The 19,527-nt window shown below is 37.6% G+C and overlaps 1 protein-coding gene across 4 annotated transcripts in view; it reads left to right on the forward strand.

The window, feature by feature from the left end:
• The window catches only part of SVEP1 (sushi, von Willebrand factor type A, EGF and pentraxin domain containing 1), a 238,977-nt gene that overhangs the window by 69,012 nt on the left and 150,438 nt on the right, over positions 1-19,527 (forward strand). For all 4 annotated transcript variants that reach the window (XM_072154359.1, XM_072154368.1, XM_072154377.1 and 1 more), the window contains exons 4-13: positions 1,729-1,887; positions 2,850-3,029; positions 5,581-5,760; positions 5,975-6,172; positions 6,916-7,034; positions 9,315-9,444; positions 12,698-12,805; positions 13,830-13,961; positions 16,288-16,482; positions 16,596-16,717. In XM_072154359.1, coding sequence (XP_072010460.1) covers positions 1,729-1,887; positions 2,850-3,029; positions 5,581-5,760; positions 5,975-6,172; positions 6,916-7,034; positions 9,315-9,444; positions 12,698-12,805; positions 13,830-13,961; positions 16,288-16,482; positions 16,596-16,717 — 1,523 coding nt within the window. The remainder of the gene's footprint in view (positions 1-1,728; positions 1,888-2,849; positions 3,030-5,580; positions 5,761-5,974; positions 6,173-6,915; positions 7,035-9,314; positions 9,445-12,697; positions 12,806-13,829; positions 13,962-16,287; positions 16,483-16,595; positions 16,718-19,527) is intronic.

Below are 19,527 nucleotides of genomic sequence, written 5' to 3' on the forward strand. Positions count from 1 at the left end.
TGTTCAATGTAAGAATGGGCCAGAAAACAGTCTAGGAGGTCTGCTAAGTCCTTAAAAGGATTTTCACCTGAAAATGTCATTCTCGCATACCCTAGACCTACAATATCTGCTGTTTTCACAGCAGGGACAGCTGAGAGCTTCAAGAAGGGTCTAAATGCCCTTTTACACCTAAATAACATTGCAAGTTATGTTATATAGAATTGTTTCATCTAAATCCCTTTTTCATCCAATCCCGTCCATTCCTTGGTTGGACTTGATGGACAAGTGTCTTTTTTCAACCATATAAACTATGAATATACACAAAACAATGTCCAAATTCCAAATATATTTGCCATCAAACCACATAAGCATCACAGTGTATATGCTTCAAGATATGGGGTCAGGTTTTAGCACTTTATATTACTCATTTGGATGGATAAAGTTTGTATGTTGGCTCAATACACGAGCAGCTAGTGCATAATATCATTTATTGAGTCAAAAGGTTCAATCAGTTCCTTTTCTTCTAAGTCTGATCTCACTGGAGCCTGAATAGGAGACAGTCTTTTTCCTGTGTTTTACTTGGAATGAAGAAATCAGAAACAATTCTTAATTATTCAGAAAACACTTTATTGCCTCATTTGTGGTTCTTGCTTTCTGTGAAATAAGGAATAAAATTATGAATTACTGGAACTTCTAGAGATGTGATTAATATGTTATTTTTATCGTTCTAGCAGCATGTTGTGCAGCTGAGCCTGCCATGCTAATGGCTCCTGGCTTCCAAAAGATTTAATTCTGAAATGGTATTTCAGGAATCATTATCCCTGCATGCAGTATTACCAGTAGAAGGAAGCCCTGAGCTGGCGCTGTGTTACAAGTGGCAAAGCTGTAATGCAAGGTTACACTATAGTTTAATTAGGAAAGCTGAAAGGGCCAATATAAAATACAGTTCTCTAAAAATCAGGATGATTTACACATGAATCTGCATGAATAATACAACACTATCAAAACATTATAAAAATATCTAAAACGTCAATAGCTGTTTGGAAGCCCATAAACACTATGGGGGTATATTTACAAGACAGTCCTGTAACAAATGTTCTTATACTTGTATATATTCAAATAAGTGGCGTGACACTTCTACAGTATTAAAGGCTCAATTCCAACTGAGATACTCTATATTCCGAGCATGGATTCCACTTGGAATATAGACCATTCTCCATGTCCAGTAATGTAAAATAATACAGGTAGAATACTAGTGGAATGGGTGGAAGGGCAGGGTCCAGGCTTCTAGAAGGGCACACAGACTACACACCAAGTTTGATACTACCAAAAAGAGATAATAAAGAGATGGACCTTACAGCTGCAAAATTCCCTTGTATGAGTGCTTGTAATTGACAACCATGTATACAAGAACTGCAAAACTAAAGGCTCACATAAGAGAATCACCCTTTCTTTCCCAATAAGCTTTATTATGATACTGTTTGTAGGCAGGAAAGTTCAATCCATTAAAAAAAGTTACACATGTGGAGGACCACAATGTTCATACAGCTCAGTTCAATTTGCCATGGATTCTCCAAATAAACAATCCTTGGCAAATTTGGTCATGTGAAAATGTGTTCTTAATAACTGTTTTATCAAGATAATATAGGATTTTCCAAAACAGCCATTGAAATGGTTACTGAAATGAAAGATATTTATTGCATTTTACATTCATGGTTTTGTGAATTTCATAAAATATTTTTTTAACAGCTTGTCCATCTGGAACATACAAACCTGAGGGTAAACCAGGTGGAGTCAGCAGTTGCATCCCATGTCCTGATCCAAATCATATGTCATCACCTGGCAGCACATCAGTAGAAGACTGTGTATGTAAAGAGGGATATGAAGAAGACGGTAAAATCTGCAAAGGTATGGTTAACCATATGATCTTTTTAGTATTGATAGCCAAAATGTAAAACAGCATTAACAACAAAGACAAAAAGTATGAGCCCTTTTGATTGCTATAGCGTCTATTGGTGGCAGGTATTTTATCGCCTAAGCACTTGTAATCACTCGATTTGGCACATTTGGATCAGAACAGTAGACCATAACTTCTTAACAACCACTGTATCAAGTATGGCGTCCTTTGAGGGTGCAGCCACATGTGACGTTTTTATTGCGTCTACAAACGTAATGCTAACGCCTGGGGGCAGGGCCCAGCCCAATCGCATATTCCATTGAAGATCAAGTTAACGGCAATCAGCACCCAGTGTTTTGCATTGTTTAAATGGTGGTGACCAATCATATGCAAACATTTAATAAAGCTTATTTTTATATTTATTTTAAGTGTGATGCTTACAGTCATGCTAAGACTGTACATGAAAACTCTGACAATTAAAAAAAACTCTGGTCAGAAAAGTAAAACAGATTGAGTCAAAGATTTCATTATGTGACATTAACTTAATTATCAAACAAAATGTTGATACTATAAATTCCCTTTAAAATTGTTCCACATTTTGATACTTTGGAAATAAAGTCTGGATTGTGTTCAATCCCCCCCCCCCCCCATGTCACAGCAGTGAAAATACTCTAATTTTACAAAGTGATTCATATGCTACCTTATACTTCCATGCTGTAGGCACCCATGGGACACCCAGCGTTGGCCTCCGTTGTTCCTCTAATCTATCACAGTATTGTCTGGTTTTATTATATGCAACCTTATGTTAATGAAAACTGTAATTAGCTAAACGCATAGGAACAACACAAAGCTCCAAATTGAAAGCATTTTCCTCCTGCATACAAAGTTTGTGGTAACTTGTCGCAGATTTCATCTAACGGGAATGCAAATCATTCTCCCATAACAGTTGTTTTTGTGTTCTGAACATCATTAGTTGTGCGCTGCCCTGAGCTGCTGCCCCCAGAGAATGGCTATTTCATCCAGAACATCTGCAACAATCACTTTGATGCTGCCTGTGGAATCCGATGCAAGACAGGGTATGAATTAGTTGGAAGCAGTATACGACTCTGTCAACCAAATGGACTGTGGTCTGGCTCCGAAGCCACCTGCAGAGGTAAGATAGCAATGAATAAACTTTTGTATTTGTGTACGAAGACACAGTAGCCACAAGAACTTCGTTTCAGGCATTCAGTCATTACACAATCAGGTTAAAACAACAAAACATGATTCTAATTAACTCGCTGACCTAGAACCGGCGGAATACATTACAATTTAAGATCCGCCACTATCTTACAGCGAGAGCCTGGCAATGTATTACAGCCAACACAAAGAGCCTGTGAACACAGTCATTTTTCATTTTATCACATGAATAGGGAATTAATGGCTAAAAGGAAGCAAACTCTGTGTCTAAAGCTGTTGTGTTGCGTGGTTTTATAAGTTCCTCAGAAACATCTGGAGGATCTATGTCCTTGCCAAAATAATTTTAAATGGGGATTTTAACTGGCATTTCCATAAATAGTATTTACTGTAAAGCAATTGGCTGTAACTAATTCCTAGTCCCACTAAATGACTGTCAGATTGAATTTCATTTTATGCGCTGTTCTATGCATAAAATGAGTTGTCAGAAATATAAGTAGGTATGTATGGGCTGGAATTGAAACAGTCACTCTTATAATTAGGAATAAAGAATATGTGCTGAGAGCAAAAAAACTGACATATTAGTGGTCAGTTTTGGGGGGAGGTTGGGTTTGTTTGATTTGTTTTATATTCTGATAAATCTGGCATCTGAGTCTATTGTTTTTTGCTGCTTTTTTTTTGTAAAAAAAAGTCACACAAAAGTTGAGCAACCCCTTCTAACTTTTTTACTACCCCGGCAACATTTTTTGAATGTCAAAATCTCGATTCCAAAGATAAATCAGGCACAACACTGAAATACTTTTCTGGGTGGGTGAAAAAGTTGCAAAATTTTGTGTGTATCTACCACTGGACCCACAAAGGTTGCAAAAGTAATGTAAAACAGAAAGATAAATGACTGCCGTTGACACACTAGTAATTTTAGCCATTCTTCGCATTTTGTAAGGATGAATACTAAAAAAACTTTATTTAAAAAAAAAACAGTAGTACTTTATGTTTTTCTACACACATTACTACTCACTGTATGTTTACTGAGGGTAGCTGTAAAGAAATGAGGCTACTCATGGTAACAGTAATGTGTCTAGAAAATGTACAGAATAATAACAATTTTCGTATCAAATTTTTTTTTTAATTAGGTCAATTTCCAAGAGTGACAAAATTGGTCAAAAAACACAGTTGCACTATATTCTTAGCAGCTTAATTTCAACGGCTTAAAATGTATGGTTGAGATCAGTTTGGGTCAGTACAATTGCATCGATAACCAAAGTTATAAAGTTTACTTATGTCTTAATACCTTTAAAAATTTTCATAAACCGTGCATTAAAAATGTCTTTCATTGCCATTTCAGTATATAGAGCTGTATAAAGTGTGATTTGTCAGGATACGAGAACTGTGGATCCTCTGGACCACCATGGGAGGTGGTAGTAGACAACACCTGGGACCGGAGTCTAAGTGGCACCTAGTCTTCACCAGAGCCTACCGCAAAGCGGGATGGTCTTGCTGCAGCAGGGTGCCACCAGGTCGTTCCACAGGTGTAACTAGCCCGCGGTGGCAGCCGAGGTTGACTTACCTTTTCAGGGGACAGTCTTGTGGTAAAGTTCAGGCACAGGGTCAGGGCAAGCGGCAGAGATACAAGGTCAAATCCAATCCGGGGTCAGCAATGGGAGGTCCAGGCAGTTGGGAACGGGAAGAGATAACAATCTGAAAACTTTATGAAAAGTGTACGACCTTTTGATAATTTTTTATTTACATTTTTATTGGGGGGAAATTGTAAAAAAAAAGTGGCGGTTTGGACATTTCTGCACTATTTTACGTTACAGGTTTTACCAACGGGAATAATTGTTTTAATACATACAATACATTTTTACAATGCGGCAATACCTATTATGTGAATGATTTTCTTTCTTTTTATGTGTGTTCTAGGGAAAGGGGAGTGATTTGAATTTTCAGGGTTTATTCATATTTAAAAAAATTTTTTTACTATTTTTTTCAACCCTAGAGGGTCTGATTACTATCATCATATAATATACTGCAATACAACTGTTTTGGACGGACTGTAACATAGCGATCATAATGACAGCTATGGGAGCCTTTAACAGGTTCCAAGTTGTGATTGCGCCCTCCATTGGTGTAATTGATGGTTGTGCATCCAGGGACATCATAATCAGCTAGAAGTCTGGTGCATGATGTCAATCACAGCAGAGGGGGTTTTCTGAGGCGGGAAGAATGTAACTGTAGTGTTAAACTCTCCACCATCTCTGACTTTATACAACCAATTTATATCTCACTTCAAATTTGATTTTTTTGATGATACCACAAGGCTGGCCCATGAAAGAAACATGTCTGGAAGAGGATAATCTGCTTCAACACATACTGGTAGAAGCAACATAACAAAGCTAATTTTTTTTTCCTAAAGGCTCAAAAGAAGTAAACCCCACTGTCATTTTTGCCATTGTGATACAAAAGACAAAAATGTAGATAATATATTACTCAAATATTTATGAATAGATTTTTTATTCATTTCACTGCAGTTCAAACTTGTCCAAAACTTCGTCCTGTTGCAAACGGCAAAATAAGCTGTTCATCAAGTGATGCTTCATATGGAACAGTATGTTCTGTGACATGTAATGATGGATACAGATTGCAAGGACGTGGAAAACTTGTTTGCCAAGCAAACTCCTACTGGGATGTAAAGGAGCCAATCTGTACAGGTACAGTTTAGCTTATTATCAGAGCCAGTTGTGCCAAACATATGTTACGCAGTACTACAAATCTGTTTTAAAACTAATCTCATCTTGATGGTATAATCTGCAATATTTTATGAAGACTCAGATGCTTACTGTAAACGGCTATATAGAATAGTGGAGAGGAGGTTATGACAGATTGCATTAGATATTATATCAATTTTTTACTTGTGTTTTCCAGAAATCTATTGTTCCATGTTTTCCAAACCTGATAATGTCCTCATATATCCATTGACTTGTGGACAAGAGCCAGCCGTGTATGGATCAGTGTGTTATTTGGGATGTCAGAAAGGATTTCTCTTGTCGGGTGTCGGGGAGGAAATAAAATGTATGTCCAGTGGAAAATGGAGTGAAGATGTCCAATCCGCAATGTGCAAAGGTAAAAGTAAAGATAACACCACAAATTATGTTTTGATTAGGACAAAACTTTACTAACTAACTGGTCTTAGTCAGTGAAGTGGCAGATGATGCCACTGAGCCTTATGCCTTACTGTATATAAATATTTCTTCAATTGCATGTACCAGTGTGAATATAATTTCCCATAAATATGGCCATGTTGCCCTTTAGAAACAAGTTGTCCTTGGATATGGGCATCTGCATTTTCTGGCAGCGGTGGCCACATGTGCGTTATTGAGTCCTGTTTAACTACCCGAATCCAGGAACATTTAATCAATTTGATGTCATTTAAACCATCAAAAGCAAGCCTCATAAACATAGGCCCAGGCACCATGAATGCGGTAATCTTTTTTTATCCATGGCCTCTTTCTTTAGCATTACAATTATGCTAATGAACCTGAAGGACCATGGGGAGTGTGTCCAAAGCCCTTCAATGCTGCAGATTTATAGGCTGTATTAATGTTTATCCCTCTCCCTGCTCCCTCAGCACTTCCCCCCTCCCTCTGCCTGATGTAATATTACTGCAGCACAGGAAGTTTCAGATCACAATTGGAAAGGGAAGTGCTCCTTTTCAATTGTAACAATGTAACAATGTGAATCTCCAGACCAGAGGGGCTCTAGTGACTCCTGCCAGCTCCAGAGTAAGAAGTCATAGAGGCCTAGCCTTCCATTATACTACTTTTACTATTTACGTTTTACTACTTTTTTCTTCTTATGTGTTACAGACATTGAACCTCCAGTAATCAAATGTCCAGATGACATAACTGTGGAAAACATTCAGCACCAAAATACAGCTCAAATTGACTGGAAAATTCCAGAAGCAAGAGATAATGTAGAAGAAGAGGTAATGATAACAATGAAAACTCTAATATCATTATTGCTGTTATTATTATAATTATATAATGCAAAAGCTCATTCCAATATGTATTTGTTTAAAAATATTAGGGGAAATTTAATATGGCTTACCGACCCAATTCTGATGTACACAAAGACAATCTGGAACTTCCTTCTCATTTATTACAGCTGTGCTCCAAAAATAATAACATTTTTTTGGCACTCTTACATTACTGCTGTGGGCCAAATATTTCATGTCTATGTACCACATTCATCTATCACAGCATAGAAGCTGACAGCTAGTCTGAAACACCACATTCGTGTCCAACCTGTCTCTATTAGTCCTGCTGTACACAATTTTTGTTTCCCATAGACACGACCCGGTAACTTCTCTCTTAGGGTCGGCAGCCATCTTGGATTTTTGTGTGAAATCATACTGCTGAGATTACTGTCTATAGGCACGCTCCTTGCATGGAGTTAAGAGGCGCTGACTGATTACATTTTGGCACCACATGGTGAGCAGAGACTGCAAACTACAAGCTACAAGGAGATAAGTGATCCATGGGAAGGGGAAGGCATGCACATAGCTGTGAGATGAAGCAGAGCTCAGTGTAACAGTGTAATGGTGTATCAGCCTCTGTGTGATCATCTCATGCATCTCTGATCTGTCTCATCCCTCTCTCTCTATGTGTCAGTGTGTTAGTACAATGTCAGAAGCCAAATGAAAGTGCATATACACCTTGTACCCTGATAATGTAACTACATTATTACCCCACAGAACTAGATGGATATAATGGGGCACACTTACCAATGGTCTTGTGGATCCCATTTCCGTTGGGTTTCCCAGCGATTTCCCAGCGATTTCCCAACGATTTGCACTGCATTTAACAGGGGATTTTGGTGCACGCAATTGGATTTTGGTGCAATTGCACCAGCATTCATGCGACACAAATCAGGGGCTTGGCCGTCAGACGATCCGACTGATTCAGACAAGCCGCAGGATTTAACATTTAAATTGTGTCGCAAGACAATGCCCTTATAAGCACCAGAAAGAAGAAGGTCAGCTCCGGCAGACCTGAGCGGGCAAGCGACACATGCAGGAAATTGGGCGCACAATGTAAGTGAATCGCGGCAGCTGTTCATCCTCGTCGGACAACTCACTTTGGGGATCTCGCAGAGACGAGTAAGTAAATGTGCCCAATGTGTCTGCTTATAGAGGCCCCGCCCACATCCTGGTATTTTACACTGAGCAGCTTAGATAATCACAGGAGCTAAAACAGAAATAAAACTGAGTAAATTGTAAAGTAAGGGGTTAAATGATCTTGATAAAACCCCTTTAAATGTTTATAGAAAAAATCTAGTAAATAGTTAGAGTATGAAAACTACCAACACAATGGGGCAGATTTATCAAGTGTCTGAAAGTCAGAATATTTCTAGTCGCCCATGGCAACCAATTGCAGCTCAGCTTTCATTTTACCAGTGCTCATGAATATTTCAAAGGAGAGCTGTGATTGGTTGCCATGGGCAACTAGAAATATTCTGACTTTCAGACAGCTTGATAAATCTGCCCCAATGTGGCTGCAACTACTGTTCAAACTGTACCTACATGCTCAGTCACTCTCCCCGCAGCCAAATCACTACAAAGTGATCTGCTCTTTATGTCAGAGCGCCTGTCAGAAAAAGCATTCTGCAAGGAAGACAAACATTTGTGTCAGTTCCATCCCTATTGTTTATTGTGATGTGAACATAGAATCACTATGCAGTGACCTGTTGGGAGAATAACTGAGCACTGTACTCAACTAATCAGGTGGATGTGCATATTGTCATATACTATGAACACCAGGTACATACTTTTTCACTGGATCTAAGCCTAGCACATGTCCCCATTTACTTCTAGGAACTCATGCCCATGTCTGTGGATTCAACAAGCTCTGTGAATAAGCTGACTGCCCTAATCTCAAACAATAGAGTAGGTTCTATTTCTACCTGTGTATGCAAGGCAGGCAGTCGTTTTCTATTGTCATCAGTGACTAACACGCCAGAGACAGTCAAACATTTGAGGTCCAAGGAACTGTACATATCAAGGAAGCTTAAGATAGGTAATAGGAAATGCAATATAACTCCTTAGATATGAATGGCTTCACCACTGTGAGCTAGGTGACTTATAGGCCATTTGGTGATGTCAAGGAATGCTACAAAGTAACTTACAACCAACTCTTATTAAAATAGTGTTGGGCTGAAGAAGAGATTTATACACATCTATAAAGCATCTCAATCTTGTTTTCTCTAGGTGCTGATTGAGGTTAGTCCAGCTTTTCTACCACCTCACATGTTTCCAATTGGGGAAGTATCTGTAAAATACACAGCAACAGACAGTTCAGGAAACCAAGCAAGCTGTACCTTCAACATAAAGGTTATTGGTGAGTTTTTATTATATTGCTGGAAAATTTTGAGATATCATATTTGTTCCATTATTGTTATTGTTCCATTATGTATTGTTATTGTTATTACTGGGTTCTTTACTTTTTGCGGACATTGAACCAGGAACATAGATGAATGCCTTAAACTAGATTTGTTGTTCCTTTTCATGTGTACAGCATGTCAGGTACTTGTGTAGCTGATGTCTATGTCTCTCACATGTATAGGAGAACATGTAATGTAATTGTGTAGCTGATGTCTGGGTCTCACACATGTGTATAACATAACACAGCATGTCAGGTACTTGTGTAACTGATGGCTGTATCCTCTCACATGTGTATAGGAGAACACAGCATGTCAGGCATTTGTGTAGCTGATATCTGTGTCTCTCACACGTGTATAGGAGAACATGTCAGGTACTTGTGTAGCAGATGACTGGGTCTCACACATGTGTATAACATAACACAGCATGTCAGGTACTTGTGTAACTGATGTCTGTATCCTCTCACATGTGTATAGGAGAACACAGCATGTCAGGTACTTGTGTAGCTGATGTTTGTGTCTCTCACATGTGTATAGGAGAACACATCATGTCAGGTACTTGTGTAGCTGATGTCAGTGTCTCTCACATGTGTATGGGAGCCGTGAGTATGTGAGGTACTTGTGCAGCTTATGTTTGTTTCTCTCATGTGTTCATGTGTATAGGAGGAATCAGATAGTCATGTAGCTGATGTCTGTGTCTCTCAAAAGCTGCTGGTAAAGCACAAAAACTAGCAGTGCGTTACTATGCATTACACACGGGGAGGAGAGGGGAGAGGTAACAGGGGTGACATTACTTTCTCTATGTACCTATATACAGGCCTTATACAACAAAGTACACAAAATAAATGTATAAATACCATAATATGGAAAACACAAAATTTTTATTGAACAAAATAATAATACACATATGATCACTGCAATAAAAACAACCCATAAAATCAATCCCTGGTGGACTAAAGGTACACCGCCATTCCTGTACAATCACATTGTAAACCACAGTCAGTCAATTCATTACAGGTGTAAACATAAGGTTTCAATGTAACACACAAGTCAATCGATATAATATATTACAAGTGTAAACAAGGGGTTTATAATGTAAACCTAATCTAAATAACATGGAACCTGGTAGGAGGTCATATAAACCAAACAAGACAAAATAAAGTGCATCGTGCAAAATAGCTATATATACCAACCAGGCTGCATATTGAACAGGAGATGTGGCGCTGTACCAGACAACCCCGACGTACGTTTCGCCGTCGCTTCCTCAGGGGGTTGATTACCCCCTGAGGAAGCGACGGCGAAACGTACGTCGGGGTTGTCTGGTACAGCGCCACATCTCCTGTTCAATATGCAGCCTGGTTGGTATATATAGCTATTTTGCACGATGCACTTTATTTTGTCTTGTTTGGTTTATATGACCTCCTACCAGGTTCCATGTTATTTAGATTAGGTTTACATTATAAACCCCTTGTTTACACTTGTAATATATTATATCGATTGACTTGTGTGTTACATTGAAACCTTATGTTTACACCTGTAATGAATTGACTGACTGTGGTTTACAATGTGATTGTACAGGAATGGCGGTGTACCTTTAGTCCACCAGGGATTGATTTTATGGGTTGTTTTTATTGCAGTGATCATATGTGTATTATTATTTTGTTCAATAAAAATTTTGTGTTTTCCATATTATGGTATTTATACATTTATTTTGTGTACTTTGTTGTATAAGGCCTGTATATAGGTACATATAGTTGGTGTTCATAGCAGTCCTTGCTTTCCACACATTTTCTGGATAATTGGTATTGACATTACTTTCTCTCTCCATGTTCCCAACCTTATTTACATAAGAAATAAACTGCTCTAACCCATAGTGGTGACAGAAATAGTTACAGAGACTTGCTGACAGGTGTCCTTTAAACTTTGACCGTATTGCATGCCGGGCTGTGCCACTCTGATTTTGTCCTTTCTGCAGATCCATTATTCAGTCCTCACACTTGGACAATTATGTCATACTGTTACAGCGAGCTGTTTACTTAAATGGTTCAACCTGAAGGTGGCAATAAATTAACAAAAAATAAATGCGCAATTTAACAATTTAAGTGGATTAGTTAGAAACCACTGAACGGTAAATGCTAATTATAAATGCAGGGTAGCTGCAGTATTCACCAACTACAGAACACCTACAGCTTTCTTAATAGAATAATACAGCTACTCCAGATTCTCTCTAATAACGCTCTATTAAGGGCTCCATTAAAACCCTACTGAAACCCATATCAAGTTGTGCTGAACTAGGACGATTAGTGTAGATTAAATACATTTAGAACACATGGAATTTACATATTAAATAGGTGATAAAAGCTAAGACACCAGTCATAAATATTCTAAAATGTGCCTGTAGTGAAAAGTCTCATACATGCCTAGGATTTTAAGTTATAAATTGTTGGATTAATTAGCAAAATAGGCGTCAACATTTCCACAAAGTTTCCATGAATTAAAAGTACAGTACACGTGACTACAGAAAACTTTACATTACATAAAAAGGGCTGTTTTTTCTGATTACTCAGGTTCCCCTTATGTTTCCTCCTTCATAATAAAATGAAATCTGAGCTGAATTCTGTCTTGTGATGTTGGAGTACATAGATGATGGTGAACCTTTTATAGACCGAGTGCCCAAACTACAACCAAAATCCACTTATTTACAGTGAAGTGCCAACATGGAATTTTAAGCAGTAACTTATTGTTACTTGTTCTTCCACATCTTTCAATTGTATCGGCCCCCTGAGGCCACCAATACAGTTGACAGAAGAGGGCAAATTCAGACTATCATTGTAGCTTCTCTACAGGGTCTCTCTGTGCGGGAAGAATGGTGGGTCCAGCTGGATTACTTCCAAAGATAATGCAGTTTTGTCAACATCTTCTTACTATCACTGCAATTCCAAACATCCAATAAAGTGTCACTTTAAAATAGCATCTCTTAAGTTGCCTTGGACTGCAGGAAGATTCAGTGTTTGGTGAACTCTGTCCTTGGACGATGGCCTGAGTGCCCACAGGAAGGGCTCTGAGTGCCACCTCTGGCACCCGTGCCATAGGTTCGCCACCGCTGACATAGATGCTCTAAGTAGAGGGAATTGGGAAGAGTGAGTTACATATGAAACCTGTGCTTTTATAAGCCTACAGAATGACTTTTATTAGTGTTTTAAATGTTTTTAGATGTAGATCCACCAGTCATAGACAGATGCAGATCTCCGCCTGCCATTCAAGCAAGTGACAACAAGCAAAGTGTTACTTGGGAGGAGCCACAATTCTCTGACAACTCTGGTGAGATCCATATTACATGGTTATCAAAGCAAAATAGCACTGAACAGCAGTGACAGGTCTGAAAACAGCATATCATGTTCTGAGATTAGCTTTTTTTCAACAGTGAATGCTTTATTGCTGTAAATTCAAGCTGTAAATTTCATACACTGGCCATGTGTCTTAACTACTGGAAAAAAAGCTGCGCTCAAAAGTTAAAAACTTGGATGCATTATTTACCCATCTGCATTTATTTTTAGTTTTTTTAGGAAAAAATATAATTTTTTTAGCGTTAACAATGGATGTGGATATTGAGTATAAATAGCACACAATGCCTCTTTATGTAATCACAGTCTATTAACACTGTACCCCACAATGTCTCTGTATTTTAGGACTTTAAGACGCATCTGACTATATGATGCATCCTTGGACATCAAAAATAAGAAAAAAATTGTCACACAAACATCTCTGCAGTACATCCCACACAAACAGCTCTATAACATGCAGACAGATAGCTCTGCTACATCTGCGCACACACACAGATCTTTTACCTTAGTGCTCATTCAGACAGTTTTTGAGTCCTACATGCTATCCATTTATCCACATATCCATTAGATGGCATATGGACCCAGTGATTCCTATGGGTCTGTTCATTTGTGCATTTTTTTTTACGGATGTGCAGACAGTGAGAAAAAAATTTCAGCATGCAGAATATAAACGCATCTGAATAAGTTCTCACTGTCGGGAACCTAGGAGAGGGAGAGAGCAGTGTATAGATATTCTTCTCCTAGAGACCAAATAAGAACAGTTTCACATTGCCATTGTCGGTCCATGAAACACTGTGCATCGGCCAACATCAATGCTGTGTTCGGAGCTTCTTATATGATAGAGATCTATAGTGTAAGGAGTTCCTGCTGCTTCACCAAATAGCAGCACAATATAAATCTTATGAATTTTTTGACAATTAAATCATCATTCATTAAATCAACATCAATTAATAGAAATATCTATGTTTTTTTGCATTTTCCTATTTCTTACATATTACCAGGTGCCCCATTAATTATTACAAAAACCCATTCTCCCGGAGATATTTTCCCTAAAGGAGAAACGGTTGTTGAGTATGTTGCCAGTGATCCTTCAGGCAATACAAGAACATGTGAGATTCATATCATCATTAAAGGTACTGTATGACATGTCTTCCACCCAGTAATCTCTTCTGTGATGTTTTTTTTCTATCCAAATGATGTCATATGGCTCAAGAACTTTATTATTACTACTGTTTTATTGGCTTTTAGTTGCTTAAAGGGGTATTCCCATTTTGGCAAATTAATGTTATTGTTTGTATTTTAAAAAATTATACAATTTTCTAATATACTTTCTGTATCAATTCTTCACAGTTTTCTAGATCTCTGCTTTCTGTCATTCTATAGTAAGCTTCTAAGTTTACTTCTTGTGGAAAGAAATCTGACCATGGTCACACAGGTGCGCAGCTCATTAGTATTATAGAGAGTAATCAGAGCTGTGTAATATAACAAGCCGTGCACCTGTGTGACCATGGCCGGATTTCTGTCCACTGGCAGTAAACATAAAAGCCTTAAATAGAATGAAAGCAAGCAGAGATCTAGAAAGGAATTGATACAGAAAGTATATTTCGAAAATTATCTAACTTTTCATTACACAAACAATAACATTAATTTGACGAAATGGGAAAACCCCTTTAAAGCCATAAAACATTTTTCAGACTTAAATAGCACCACCATATTGTTATCATAAAGTTTTACAAAGGTTTGCAATAAATGAATGCATAAAGCTACTAATTACTAATATCGAAGATATTCAAGACATAAAATTGTAAGTTGTTGAAAAAATATATGTAGAATCTAAAATATCATTTGTACTATAGAAAGTTGACTTGGTTTGGTCAAGGATGAACTTTTTTCATCTAAGCTTTTTGTTAGCACTAAAGTGATAAATGTTCTACTTAAAAGTATACAAGTATAAATATAATACATTATACTCTAAAGGCAAAAAAATGCAATAGCTTATTAAATTACATTAACCCGTTAACGCTCTACGCCGTAGCTCTAATGCGCAGAGGTATAGGGAATGTATGAAGAGGGCTCACGGGCTGAGTCCTCTTCATACAAAGGTGGGGGTTGTTGCATATTGCAGCAAACCCCCACCGCTAATAACCGCAGTCGGTGCTTGCACCAATTGCGGCTATTAACCCGTCCGTTGCCGCCGGCAAAGTCGCCGGCGGCATTTAAAAGACGGCGGCGCGCGGGCGCCGCCATCTTTATTACGATCGCCGCGCCCCTGAACGTCATCAGGGGGCGGTGATCGGTTGCCATGGTAGCCTCGGGTCTTCGTTTGACCCAAGGCTTAATGGCTTCTGCAGATTTGTTACAATGAGCCAGTGGCTCATTGTAATGAACGAGCTGCAAAAATGCCAGTATATGGTAGGAGCGATCTGACCATCTAGGGTTAATGTACCGTAGATGGTCTAAGAAATGGTGAAAAAAAAAAGATAAAATAAAAAAAATTCATAAAATATTAAAAATTCAAATCACCCCCCTTTCACAAGAACTGATATAAAACATAATAAACAGTAAAAATCACAGACACATTAGGTATCGCCGCATCCCAAAATGCCCAATCTATCAAAATATAAAAACGGTTACGGCCGGCGGTGACCTCCGAGACGGGAAATGGCGCCCAAATGTCCGAAATGCGACTTTTACACCTTTTTACATCACATAAAAAATGGAATAAAAAATGATCAAAATGTTGCACAGACCTCAAACGTCGGCTCATTTCGCAAAAAATGACACCTCACACAGCTCCGTGCACCAAAGTATGAAAAAGTTATTAGCTTCAGAAGATTGCACCGAACCAAAGAATAAAGTAGGCATGTTATTTGGAGTGAAGAATGAAAGTCCTAAAAACTGAGCCCACAAGAACGTGACACACATGCATGAATTTTTTTTCAGCTTCGCAGTACACGGCATGATAAAATAAATAACATTATGGGAAAGTAAAATTTGTTACGCACAAAATAAGCCCTCACACAGGTCTGTACTCATAAAAATGAAAAAGTTATGGATTTTTGAAGGTGGAGAGCGAGAAATGAGCGAAAAAACCCTGCATCCTTAATGGGTTAAAAGACACCAGATAATTAATATTAATGTAAAAGTTGCTGAACTTGATTAAAAAAAATAAATAAATCTGACCCTGATCCAAGCTTTATGACTGCTGAAAATATTCTTTGTATATTTTTTCACAAGCCTGAAGATAAAAAATTATGTGTATGAGTCATCGGAGCAATTGCTGCTAGACACCCTGGTTATTGACTGGTGTCTCTAGAGGAACTAGGGAGTAGTAGCTGGAGCAGAACATGAGCGGTGGGGGATTAGGTGAAAAATGCAACTTTTCTCTTTTTTTAACCAGGAATCCTCCCTAAACACCCTCTTTTAGAAATAGACATACTTTTTTTTTCTTACCTGTAGGCTCACCTTGTGAGGTTCCATCAAAACCACAAAATGGACAATTTGTTTGCTCCAAGGACATAAATGGCGTAAACTGCACCTTACAGTGTAAAGAAGGCTTTGAAGTTGCAGAAGGCTCATCCCAGAATTTCTACTGTACTTTTAAAGATGGTTTATGGAACCCACCACAAACGACAGACTGGCCTGACTGCTCTGGTGAGTTTTTTTTTTTAATGGTTGTGAAAGAAGATTTTAAGCATCAAATGCTACTATAAATATTTAAGTGCTCTGAAAATGAGATTGTAAAACTCTTCAATTACAATTTACAGTGAAACGTTTTGCTAACCATGGATTTAAGTCATTTGAAATGCTGTACAAAGCCACACGATGTGATGACACCAACCTGCTGAAAAACTTTGCAGATGCTTTTCAGACATCTCTCGGTAAAATGGTAGGTGTTTTTTTTTTACGTTTTTGTGAATTTTACATTTTACATTTAATACTAAATATTGTAATGTACAACATTTATGAACTGAAAAATGACCTAGTAGATGGTGCAAAGCAGGTTAACAGGGTCAACGCTTCATGAGCTGCTCCACTTGAAGTAAATGTTTGCGGCTTTGCCAGCCAGATGGTCGATAGGCTGAGAGAGAGCTTCTACTCCTTACTGAGGTGTAATGGTCAGTAAAAGCACCAGGTAGCCCCCCACCTCAATCAAATATTAATAACCCATCCTATCCATAGGTCACTAGTAGTGTAGGAGGCTGGAAAACAACTTTAAAGTCAAGCAATGTCCTAGGGTTTCTACACATTAAAGTATAAAACACTGCTATGAATGCTATGAGGGTAGTTTTACCTCTATCATATCACTATACTTAATTTAGAAATTATAGGATATGCATTGATTTCTTAGTGCATGTAAAGCCTTGCAAAAAATCTTAAAAATGCTTTATTGTTAAAAAAATATAGTAACACCGCATCCATAACAAATGGAGCCATAAAATGATTGTCTTGTTTTACTTAAACGGTAAACAGTGTAAAACGTTTTACAAATATTTATTTGACAGATTGCTAGTTTTTTAATCCTGTCTTGCAAACTATGTAATTATTAGCAATTAAAATTTCATATGCAAACAATGAAAATGTCAACTGATTTTACAGAAAAACTATTATACAGTTTTGTCGAGAGAACTAAATAAAAGTTATAACAGTTCATAAATGCTGAATCAACTATTCAATTGTTTTCAAGCATTTTTATTATGCAAAGTAATGAAATGTATGTAAAAAAAAAAGTATGGTATATGCACTGAGCTTCAGTATTTAAGGGAACCTGTCAGCAGAAATTGATGTAATAAACCACTACCAGTATGCTGTTAAGCAGCTTAACCCTTTCCAGATCATGTTTCTTTCATTGCCCATGGTGGTGGCATCATCCAGAAAATCTATTTTGAAGTGAGATATTGGTTCTATAAAGTCACGAAGGAGATAAGCTCTCCAACATCATAGCACTACCTCTGCTATAACTGATGGCCCTACATCAAGTGACATTACAAACTGACACTCTTGAAGTGTGATTCATGTAAAAGACACCAAAGGGACTGTACTGAGGTGAGGAGAGCTTGGCATTGAATTTCTGGATGATGCCACCATGAAAGAAAAATGATCTTGAAATTGTTATACTGCTCCTTTACATACTGGTAGTGGTTTATTAGGTGAATCTCTGCTGACAGGTTCCCTTAAAATTAACATTCACCACTGCTCCGTGTATCCCCTAAAAATTATTTTTTTTATTTGGTGCAACTAACAAAATATTATTCATCCTTACAGGTTTTATAAGGCTTTGTCAATATATCGTATAAGGCATTGTCCATATATGGGACAATGTTCAGTTTATTAAATGTGGCCATCACAATAACCACATTTCACTGACCAAAGCTGTTTGTCTGAAACAAGCCTTAAACACCATCAACAATAGAATTTAGCTTGCAATGGAAACACGTTAATGCACGTTAATTATGCAAATTATGTTTTTCGACAAACATTTGGCCCATATTTATTAAATTCCCCGTACCATTTCTTTGTCTGAATTGAAACATTCTTTTCAATGCAGATTGGTTGCCCTTGTATTTTGTAAACTTTCCGCGACACATTTATGTCACAGCTGTACTGTGGACTGTGCACCACATTAATCATCAAGTCCCCAACAGAATTGTGTTTCACGCCTTATAAAAAAAATTGTGCACCGTTGGGGCAGTGCAGGGGGCATCAGATTCATGTGATATCATAGTAAATAAGGCTGTAAAAAGATGCAGGTCCATCAAGTTCAACCTTTAGGAATTAAACAACTGTTTTTTCCCCATAACCCGTGATATTTTTGCTCTCCAGAAAGGCATCCAGGCCTCTCTTGAAGATGTACATAAATTCATAGAACTTACACACACTTCACAGGTCAACTACACTGTTTTTGATAAATGTGGGCCAAAGTAAACTTTAATTAGAAATAATATTACATAAATATGATATACGCATGCAATATCATACAATTAAATTAATATATGTATATATAAATATATATATATATATATATATATATATATATATATATATATATATATATATATATATGACAGATAGGACAGACAACATGTATTATTATTATTTTAAAATGCTTTCTGAACATCACCATAAAACTTTTTACTTGTACTAGTGTCTTGAGAAAAAAAAGACATGCCAGCAGATGTATTAATGGAATATTTATGGCGAGTAGGTGGTTTTAAGAGTATTCAAAGTGTTGCAAAATGTCTGTGAAAAGTGGTTGTAAATACTTTATTTAGCAACTTTTTTTAAAACTAGAATTCACGGGTGAGGATATTTTAATTTTCTCCTAATGTTTGCAATTGGGAAACATTACTTTTAATCTGGAAAATCACTGTAGCACCCAGTGGTCTATGATCATCACTTAATTGGTTTCCATCCATTATGATAACAAGGTTTATAATCCCTTTAATTCATCTTTCTGTGTGCTGCAGACGTACAAAAGATATACAACCTATTTAGTTCTATCTCCCACTAGCGAATTCGATATGTTCAACTCGCACCATGTGCTTGCACGGGTGTCCGAACGATCAGCATCCTGAACAGAACACAGTTCAGTGAGTTTGTCAGTTCAGTTCCGGTGCAGAGTGTTCAAGTCAGCATCAAACTTGCTTGTGGGCAATGCGCCTTAGGCCAGCAGCACATAACCTTGGTCAGTTCTGTTTC

This window comes from Engystomops pustulosus, chromosome 1 (genome assembly GCF_040894005.1).
Source record: "Engystomops pustulosus chromosome 1, aEngPut4.maternal, whole genome shotgun sequence".
In the NCBI taxonomy this organism is placed as follows: domain Eukaryota; kingdom Metazoa; phylum Chordata; class Amphibia; order Anura; family Leptodactylidae; genus Engystomops; species Engystomops pustulosus.